The following is an 11,381-nucleotide window of genomic DNA, read 5'->3' as shown; positions in this document are numbered from 1 at the left end:
CTTCACATGCCCTTTTTCGGGCGTATGCTACGGGTTTTTTACCCTAAGGTTACTTTTAGTATAAGTCCTTTGTACATTATAAGAGTAGTTGCTCTTTGATGCTTTATGTGTGTACAAAAAACGGAGTGTGTACACTATATTGTGTACAAATGTGTACACAATTAATTAATGTATAAATCCATTGGAATAAGCAAGTATTAATTATTATCCAAAAATTTTGAGTTTTCTTAAGTGCTAATTCCGCCAATATTTGTCTTTAAACAATGCCAGACTTTGGCGAGTCAACATCTCCTAAAGATGCCTCGTGTAGAGGCGAAACACGTGTCGAATTAAAGATAACTATTGGCGGAATTAAGACTAAAGAAAACTCAAAATATTTGGCTGATTATGTATTTCCGCAAAGTAACGCCTACTTCAATAAATTTTCAAGTATTAATTATTATAACTGTGAATCTAGACTTTCTAGTAGATGTTATTTATACCTACTTTCAGTTTCAAATTCTATTCAAACAAAGGAAAAAACAATTTTTTTACCGACTTCAAAAAGGTGGAGGTCCTCAATTCGATCGTTTTTTTTTTTGTATCTGCACCGTTTACGCTGAGATTTATGATCCAATTTACGTAATTCTTCTTTAGTTCGATGCAGAATACATGGCATTGCTCCCCTCAAAATTTTTAAGAATAATGAAACCCTACCCATGGGTAGCGCATACAAATAATATTTTATTAATATTAAAGGTATAAGATTTGTATAAGAGGTGTATTAAATTAAATCTTTATTGAGTTATATTAAACTCAAACAGCTTTCTTGATTCGAAAAGTCGGTTTCTTTAAAACGTAGTTTTTTAAAAGGAACTGTATTGTAGGTACTGTACTACAAAACACGATATATGAGAAGTACACCTAAATAATATTTTCTTCAATCAATTAAATTAAATTAAAAACTTTATTTTTATCTAATTAAAATCTATTCTTAGTAACGCGATAACAATGGTGAATTAATATTTATTTCGAATTAATATTTAATACTCGTAATAGTAGAAATCTCAAGTAGATTAGGCTTAGTTTTCATTAATGGCTTCCAGCTTCCATATCATTCTATATTAGCCAACGTATGCAAAAACTTAACAAATTATATACTAAAACCTTCCTCGAAAAACACTCTATCCATTGGTAAAGACAGAATAAAAATCGGTTTAGCAATTTTTGAGTTTATCGCGAACAGACAGACAGTTTTAGAAATAATAATAAAATGTAGTAATTATAATCATTAATGTCGATCATAACAAACAAGTACACATTTATTTTTTTTTTAATTCTGCCATACGTCGATTTAGATGTTTCACTTCAAAATGGAGAAGCCCTTTGAGTTTTTAGCTCCCGTAGTTCTCAGGTGTGAGGCATTCATTTCCGAATGGGTAGTCGTTTTTGACTTTTAATTAGCGATTTTACATCCTTTTTTGAATAAAACTATTTGAATTTGAATTATGAATATACATATTATTATGGTCAATGAGGATAGGTAAAAATTAAAAAAAAATCTTCGTAATAAAATTATGTAGATACCTGTTTAAAAAAATATTTAAGTGACTTTTGTGTTATTAATTAATATATATTTTTGAATTCCTTCGCCTTATAAAAAGATATTATAATTATATTTATTTACTAATATAGTTTATAATGGAAGCGTGTACTTTGTAACTCAATGAATAATAAAACGAGTATCTCTATTTCCTTGGCTTTAAGTTAAATAATCTAAAAAGAAGGTAACAAATAGCAACAGAAAATATACTGCCAAAGTTATATACGTCACCTTAGCGGACGCGCCCCAAGAATGTTAACATGGGACATCCGACGAACCAAGTGTTTCAGGGTAGCTGTAAGGTGTAATGGTTTCTACGTACATTTTTATTGTAATGTGTTAACTGTTAGAGACGTCCGGGAGTAGAACAGTCGTGCCGCCTGTATGCCTCACAGGTGTGCCTGTGTGAGTGTGTTTTACCATTTAGCATTTAACATCATGTAAAAAAAACACAAGGTGGTATTGTTTGCGGATGACACTTCACTTATATTCAAAGTGAAACGTAGCCAAGTTTTATATGACGAAGTAAACAATGCTCTATCTGACATCGTGTACTGGTTTAGCGCCAATAACTTATTGTTAAATAATCATAAAACCAAATATATTAAATTCACCGCGCCAAATGTCAAAAATGTTGATGCGAATATTTTATTAAATGGAGAGGTGGTAAAACCAGTGGAATCTGCTATATTTCTTGGCATTACTCTTGATTCCAAATTGCAGTGGGGCCCCCATATTGAAGGATTGGCGAATAGGCTTAGCAGCATATGCGGTTAAGAAAATCAGACGCTTAACTGACATAGATACGGCGAGATTAGTATACTTTAGTTATTTTCATAGTATTATGTCCTATGATATATTGTTATGGGGTAGTGCGGCCGATATTAATACTATCTTTGTGCTGCAGAAGAGGGCTATTCGCGCGATTTATAACCTAGGTCCTAAAGAATCATTAAGAGAAAAATTTAAAGAAATAAACATTTTGACTGTTGCTTCTCAATACATTTTTGATAATGTTTTGTATATTCATAAGCACATTGAGGAATTTTCTAGAAACTGTGACATTCATAATCTTAACACGAGGAACAAACATAAACTTGTTATGCCTACTACTCTGTTGGGTCGAGTTAGTAAGTCTTTTGTTGGGCGATGTATATGCTTCTACAATATGATCCCAGAAAATGTACAAAACAAAAGTGTTACGAAAAGAATTGTTAAAGAACGTTTGTGTGGGAAAGGTTATTATAGCATAAACTATTTTCTTAATTATAAACTGCGCCCATTCTACTCAGGTCTGAGGCAGTCTCTTTTGAATGGGTGGTAGATTTTGACGTTCAATAAGTGATTATAAATCCTATTTTGAATAAAAATATTTGAATTTGAAAATCCAAATGCTAAGTTAAGTAGTGAACTAAAATTGTATCAGGTAGGTAAAGTTAAAAAATAAAATTTTTGTTTGAAGATGTATCAGCAGTCGGTGTCCATTAGGGTGCCTGAATCAACAATCCCAAGACATCCTTTCTCAACCCTTACACTAAAACCATAAAGGTATATATAGGTTTCCTTAGAGTTTCTAAATAATCATATACAATACTTATGTACACATATACATACCATTTACCCGGCGTTCGACGGCTGCTCAAATTGTCGAGGACCCAGTGCTCTATGAACAGCTTCATTGTGTTCTACCGCATCTGTCACGAGGAGTGCTGTATTACACATGATAATGGTGAGGATGATATCCTAATTTGTGGCATGTCATACGAAGATGGAAGGAATCAGGTCAAACAGCTCTTCAGAACACTCGCCATGATAAATGCGGTAGAGACACAATGAAGCGACGCCCTTCCCAAAAAACCATCCTGTATATTTTACATCATATTGTGTGTGTTGATTATTAATTCAAAATGCCTGTTTTAAATTTTTAAATATTAATTAATGCTTAAAATATTTACTGAAATACTGAAAATAGCTCTTGTGGAAAATCCTGAATGTTGATGTAAACATTTACCTGTTGATAAAACTTTACATTGTCTCATATTGTTTAAACAACAAATGAATACATTACTTTGCAGCGATCAGCAATATTCTTAATTATTGCTTTGCGATTTTGTGAACAGAATGGACAATCAGTGGTCCATTTTATATTTGCTGTTGTCATCCGCTTTAACTGTAAGTAATTATTATATATGGCTCTGGTTGACGAATTTGTCAGACACTCGGTTGAAGCTTTCTTAGAATTTCAGTCAAATATTTGGTTGATTTTAAATTTGGATGGGAAGTGGTTAGGCAACATGGACATCCCCAACACCAAGTCGTATTGGTTTGTAAAAACCGCAGCCAGTATTGACTCCACAAAGTGGCTGTGCGAGGCAAAAATGGAGGTTGTACATGGCCAATGTATGGGGAATGGGGAGAGCTATTCTCGGAGTTTCCCTGCGAGATCCAATCAGAAATGAGAAGATCTTTAGAAGAACCAAAGCTACCGACATAGCCCAAATGATTGCGAAACTGAAGTGGCAGTAGGCAGGTCACATAGTTCGACGGACATATAGCCGTTGGGGCAGTAAAGTCCTCGATTGGCGCAGTGTTGGTAGGCCCCCAACAGATGGACTGACGATCTGGTCAAGATCATCGGAATACGTTGGATGAAGGCAGCACTGCATCGATCGTCGTGGAAATCTTTGGGGGAGGCCTTTGTCCAGGAGTGGCCGTCTTCCGGCTGATGATGATATGGCGATATGGCCATATGTCAACATGATGCGGGTGGACATGCGCATTTTGATTATGTCCGCTGGTGAAATTCGGCTGGTGGTATCATCCCGAACAATTCATATGAGCACCACATGTAATGTTTGCAGTAGAAGATACAAAGAGACCCCACAGCTCTACCCAATGCCAAACAATCAAGCCGATGGCAGATGATTGTTAATGGTTCGAGCCGCTCTTCGTTGTATGCGGTCAAATGGAAGAAGCTGGTACTGGGGAACGCCCGTCCATCGGAAAAAATAGTACTCCTTGAGAGGCTGAATTTGCGCCTTATGTAGTTGCATGCGGTGATTTGAAGTGAAGTATTATCTGTCTTCAAGTACTTATAATGTACCAAGCTTTTTAAAGGCCAATTTGGTCTTCTCTTCCATGTGATGAAACTGAACTTCACTCGATACATCAACGCTAATTAGACAAGTGTGTGGCAGTTAGAGTACAAAAAGTCAAAGTAAAATTAAAGTGGACTAAATTTTGCTGGCCTCATTCCGAGACATTGCCATTGCATGGCATAGTCTCGATTTCAAAGTAAATTTGTTCCAGTTCTCGTCGATACTATCCCGGGAGATGTTAGCAAATCCGGTGTATGAGGCATAACCTCTGCTGTTGTCTACATAGCAATGAATGCTGCTGATTTGCGTCATTTCATTGATATGTATAATAAACTCTCATACACAGACCTTCATTAAAGACCTCTTCATATCAACGGTGTACGAGTATGTCACGTTTTAACATTAATAAATGTTTCTCTGTAGTTATTTTACTTGAACGTACTTTTAAATTTTAAATCTTAATTAATTTAATAATTACTTTAAATCTTTATTTTAATGAATTTTAAAAAGTGTAATTAGTCATGTATTAAATAATGAGCAGTCTAATTAAAATAGTAATGCCCTTTTTGCTGAAATAAAATATTACCAGTAACCATTCATTCATTCATCCGGGTTCGAATCCCGGTAGGTGCAAGCATTTATATGATGAATATGGATGTTTGTTTCCGAGTCATGGATGTTTAAATGTATTAATGTATGTTTATATGAATTTATGTATGTTTAAGTAAGTATATTGTATTAAATATATCGTTGTCTTGTAACCCATAACACAGGCTATATATGCTTAATTTGGGGCAAGATAATTTGTATAAAAAGTGTGTCACTATTATTATTATTCACTTATTAATTCAATCATTCGAGCAGCATTCGAGAGAGGCTGCTACAAAATGCTGGCTATGCCAATTGCATATAATAATATTAACACAAATAAATGGTTGGATTTATTCCCCAAATGGATTATATAAATAAAATTATGTGGTAGGTAATCATATATTTGTTACTAACTACCGCTCGGAGAGTTAATAGTGCTGTTTTAAATCTCATGTCATTCAGGAAGCGTGGCAGACCCGTGATGATAGAAGGCATGCTCGGGAGCTGAGCATTGAGCAGCATCAGAAGAAGTTGCACTCATTACCGCGTGAGGCTGAAACAAAGCGAAGGTACTCTACACTGAGGCCAAAAGATCTAAGAAAGAAGGTAAACGTAAATACTATATTATGGTAATATTAAGAAAACCAGACAAAATAAATATTAAGATAACGTATATATTTAATAAAATTAACCAAATAAAAGTTTGATATCACGAGATAATTTACGCAGCATTTTAGGAGTTGATATTAGGATAATTCAATACTGATTTTCAATGGGCACCTACCAAGTCGCACTGTTGACAGCAGCCGTGGACAATCCTTTTGTTATAAGGTCTTAAAAGTGACCGTTTTAAAAAAGTAACATTTATTTAAAAAAAAAAAAGTTAAATTATATAATATTAATTTGACTTTTAAAAGATTTTTTTAAAGTGAAACTTTTTTTACATCGTCTCAAACTTTTTCATCTGTGTGTTGCATATCGCGTGAGACGGTCTGGCGGTGCCAATAGTGGCAGCAGCTGACCGTGTAGTGTATAAACTATTACTCATTTGTGCCAGTGCACCACGCTATTTTTAGTTAAATGTCTATAATGTGAAAAAAAGATTCAGTTTTATCGTGGTTTCATAAAACCACACGATCCTTTTTTTATTAAATAGGACATAATACGAGAAATGTTTAATTATTTTTTTTATGACTCTGAAGCCTCTTGGTTGGTTTTTGTTAGAGAACAAACTTAAAGATATCTCATAGAGGTGGCGGCAAATTTGAGTTGCCGTTGTAGACCAGGCGTTTGAAAATGACAAAAAGTGAAAAACAAAATAAAGTAGATTATTTTATGTAGAGCTATTCTATTGAATCATAAGGCACTTTGTTTTTTGCATAAAAAAAAAATAAGAAATTTGATGGTCACTAATCTATCTGGTGTGTTTCAGCCCTCGGGATACTTAAAACCATTAAACGAAGATGACATGGAAAATGATGAAGTACTTTCAGTTGCCGTAGGACCTCCGGCAATGCGACCAAAATATGAAAAGATCAAACGTCCACACATATCTTCGTATCGAGAAAATAAAGAGAGTCTCCACAACCAAGCAGGTGAAAATTACGTGCGAGATATCCTCATTACACTCGGTAGAGAATTTTTAAATCATCAGGTTAGTGAAGATTCCGTTTTTGGACAATATATTGGCAAATCTATGAAGAATTTAACCAGTCCACTCAAACTAAAGATGCAGCACGACATTTTGGACTTAGTTGTGAAGTATCAAAGGTTGAATCTTGGAGAAAACCAAACGTCTACCGTAATGCCAGATGAAAAGACCACCGCGATGGGTCCGAAAGAAGGAAAAGAGAGAAGGGCTGGTAACGAAACTGAAGAAGGCTGGTCGGATTTTAGCAATTTAGCAAACATAGTTGGATAATTTGTTTCGTAATTTTTAAAGTTTTTCTTCCTATTATGTCGTTAAACTTTTTAGTATGTTATGTCATAAGTAATATAATGAATCTGTAACTATTTTCATTTCAAAAATGAGAATAATTAAACAATAAACATAATTGGAAAAGTTGATATTTAAATAAAAATATTAATCATTTTAAACACATGCAACACTTACAAATTATAAATTAATAAGCATTTTATAAACATGTTATTTTCATGGTGTTTTTATGTATTAGGATCAAATAGAATATTGAAAATAATTTAGGAAACAAGATTTTACAACAGAAGTCATATTTTATTTTCAAGATATTCTTAATTTACTTGTAACAGTAGTAAAGACTATTATGAAACAAAAGGATAGGACCCGCCGCTCTTAAAAGTATCTGCCAGGAATTATGAAATGGCAGTGCCATACACATTTATAGTCATTATCATGGTGGTATTTATTTGCACAACAGATCCTATGATATTTTTTTTTGAAGTGAAAGTTCTTTTCGTGCATGAGGGTAATAATATATTTACAGATGAAACAGATGAATAAAGTGACACGAAAATGTGGGACGTTTTTGTCCAAGAAGAAGGAGAGACCTTTTTACGCACGCAAATATGTTTTTTTATATTTCTGTCAGTTTACCAGATCACTAGTGAAAGGTTTAGAAGTATTGTACTAGTTTAAGATACAGTTCTAGTTTTCAAAATTTATTAACATAGCTTCGAAACCGAAAAAAAAGACTAACCGGTAATGTCTATGCACATGGTTAACTATTACTTCAGTTTTACTTAATCTTTATACCAATTTTTTTTTGATTTTGGTTTTTTAAGTTCATTGAAAACATTTCAATGCAAAAACCGGTTGCTAACGATCTTTAATCACTGAGTCATTAGCACAGTTTAATTTTTGTGATATTTACCTAATATTTCCTAAATAACGCCGCACGAAAATAGCGTACAGGTTTAATTTTGATTGGTACGTTCGTTTCTTTTCTACACTTGCGCATTTAGCCGGTTATAACCGTTAAATTTAAAATACGTTGCAAAACTTGCTTAATACGTAATCCGTTTATCGTTCAGACGGATTTAGAAACGGGACCTCTTAGTCTGATTCTATTTGTCTGTAAACAGTCCATTGAAATCTGCAAATACTTCAGTTTGTTAAATTGAGCGTGAACACGGACGAAATGAATCCAGTTTGTATGAGGATGCCCTTCTAGGTATATTTATAAGGGAGGAAACTTAAGTAAAACGATTTTGCTTATAAATCTTACAAATTATATATTATCTTCGTAGCTATATACATATATATAATAAGTATGAGTTATACAAACTAGAAACCTACATCCGAATAAGATCAAAGTAGGGCTTTTCGGTACATTTTCGGTGATTAATACGCATAATAAAGTGACGTCGCTACCCAAGGATATGGAACGAAATTTATTGATCGTTCTTATTTTCTTTAATATGAGTGAAAGTGAAATCAAGGCTCTAAGTCGCCAAGTCATATCGATTCTGGAATACAATAGCGAATAGATATTAATAAGTGCCAGTGAGAAGTGCGGTGAAATGCCCAGTTGTAGAATCCCAGAGGAATCAAATAAAATTTGACTGATAAAAACTAGCAAATCACAAGTATCTTTGATTAAGGTTACATTCACAAGGATTTAGCTAATAGCAGTAGAGTCAGTAATAATCTTAGATCATTAATTTATGCATCTAAATAGATAGTGACACCTGTGAAAACGTCGATAAAATTGAGGTAAACTGTTAGCCTCTACTTTGAGTAATGCACTTACACACACTGATTAACTGATACTGGGTACAAGCAAACTGTGGTGTGTCTTCTAGAGAAGACAAAGTAGCAAGAATAGAATAAAATAGAACAGAAAGTGACACACAAATTGCGAGTGTAACAAGTAGCTTGTCACGCTCACTATTCTATATTCCACCTGCCGGACGTGCCGGATTCCACCGGACACCGTGGCACGACACGCCACAAACCACGCGGTGATCACCTAACACCAGGTGACATGTACACTTGTTTATCCTCCTTTTCCATAAGTTAGCACTTACCTGGTATCAGAACCGTTTATTGAAATCATGGCAACCTTTGCTTGCGGTCATTTTCTAACTAGCAACCATGGCTGTTCGTAAATAGTAAATATAAAACTTCAATTTTGTATTAAATGAAAAAACAGAAGTTTGCCAGTTTTTAATATTTTAATGCTAGTTTCCACATCACTAGTTAGGTGTTCATTCCTATCTTCCACCATTTTGTTTCTAACCGCGAACTGCACCTCTTTTTAATCATAAAAATACAGTCCACTCTGTGTTCTAACCAATAAATATATTTATTTCGTATATAATATTATATTATAGACGGGGAAGGGCTCTGGTGTGGGACGTGATTTGAGTCAGGCTCCTTGGAGAAACTACAAAAATGTACTATCTACGCGCCTCAATAGGGCTACTGGTAACCCAGGCGGTGGCAAATATTTCGGTCAACGGATCAGCCTTGCAATCCAATGTGGAAATGCTGCCAATATTCACGGTACGCTTCCCCGTAATGATTGTTTTAAATTAATGTAATCATAGTATTGTAAATAATTTATATTTATAACATTTGTTTTGTTTGAATAAATATATTAAAACGATAAATATAAATCATCTCTCACCGCGCCGCAACAATAGTTTTTCACACTTTATCGTAGGTTCAGTATTTTATTTACTTAATATTTGGCAGGCTTCTACAATTTTTTTATATGCTAACGAGCACCTATGCCCTCCACCTATATCCACAATAAATTTGTACAGGGAGATCAAATATTATTATATTCTCACGAGAAAAGAAGTCATACTTTAAATAAAAAGATGTTGTGACATCATATTCTTAATACAATATTATAATTTAGATATTTCATCATAAACTGAACTTTAATACAAGGCGCTTTGAACAAATAACAAAGACTTAAGATTTCCTGTTTCATAGAAACATCACATAATGAGTCGAGTCGGGTAACGTGAAGCGCTCGTTAGCGCAATTTGCGGAAATGTCAGAGCTAGGTGCTAGGTGAACACTTTTGTACACAACTTGTATAAAGCCAGCTCAGATCTAAGACGTTTCGGGTGAGACAGGGATTTGAAATGGAAAAGGAAATGAAATGGCGTAATAAAGCAATCTTATTTTATACGTCTTGTCACAGTGCTGTCCTGAAATAGATTTATTTTTAACTATAAATCCTGTTTTCCTGTTATTACTATTTGTCAAAGTAGTCTTTGCTATTAATTTGTTATTCAAATGGTTTGGTCTTGTACGAATTATAACTTATCTAAATCATTTTTCTCACGATTAAAAGGTGTTGTTCTCGACTAGTTTTAGAATATTAGTAAGTCGTCGAGACCGTGAATGCCAATAGACTCAATAATCGTCATCATCGTTGCCTCACCCACACCCCACCTGTGAATCCACGCACTAAGCGCAAATACGTAGTGCTAGACGGGACGCGACCGCGATCTCACAACACTCCGGCTGATAAAGGACCTTTGATTGTTATGAAACTACTCAGTACCAATACCAATGAATAGTGAGCTAAGTCAATTTCATCATCATCAGCCAGAAGACGTCCACTGCTGGATAAAGGCCTACCCCAAAGATTTCCCCGACAATCGGTCCTGCGCTGTCTTCATACGACGTATTCCGGCGATCTTGACCATATCGTCGGTCTATCTTGTGGGGGGAGCCAAAGTTGATTTAATTAAATATAATTAATAAAGTTGCTTGAAAGTTTAAATATTTTTTTTTTAATTATGACATGAGTATTCATTTTGTATGAAGGTATTAATATTATTGAAAGTAGTCAGAAGTTTTGCCTATGATATTAATAATTACAAGTTTTTATGCTTGACATATTCTCTTTTACTTTTTGATTGATGCTGATGATCTGATAACAAAAACCGAACCTCTAAGCGAAAGGTCCGGGTCGGCCATACATTTGAATGGTGGTCATGATGGACGGCTACTTAATTATATTAAATAGCAAGAAAACCGGTGGACCCTGATATATTTCTTGGCATTACTCTAGATTCCAAATTATGAACAATGGGCCCCATATGAAAGATTGGCTATATATATTGGATTGACATAGTTCTGCAGCATACGCGGTTAATAAGATTTAACA

At 34.3% G+C, this 11,381-nt stretch overlaps 1 protein-coding gene across 1 annotated transcript; it reads left to right on the top strand.

The window, feature by feature from the left end:
- The first annotated feature begins 3,876 nt into the window (after positions 1 to 3,876).
- LOC126978259 (uncharacterized) lies at positions 3,877 to 7,192 on the top strand. The gene is made up of 3 exons (XM_050827001.1): positions 3,877 to 3,969; positions 5,707 to 5,877; positions 6,704 to 7,192. Exons 1-3 carry the CDS (start codon positions 3,877 to 3,879, stop codon positions 7,190 to 7,192), a joined length of 753 nt encoding a protein of 250 aa, XP_050682958.1.
- The last annotated feature ends 4,189 nt before the right edge of the window (positions 7,193 to 11,381 follow it).

Source organism: Leptidea sinapis, chromosome Z (assembly GCF_905404315.1).
Source record: "Leptidea sinapis chromosome Z, ilLepSina1.1, whole genome shotgun sequence".
NCBI lineage: Eukaryota > Metazoa > Arthropoda > Insecta > Lepidoptera > Pieridae > Leptidea > Leptidea sinapis.
The sequence above is the reverse complement of the archived record's forward strand: the minus strand, read 5'-3'. Positions and strand labels throughout refer to the sequence as shown.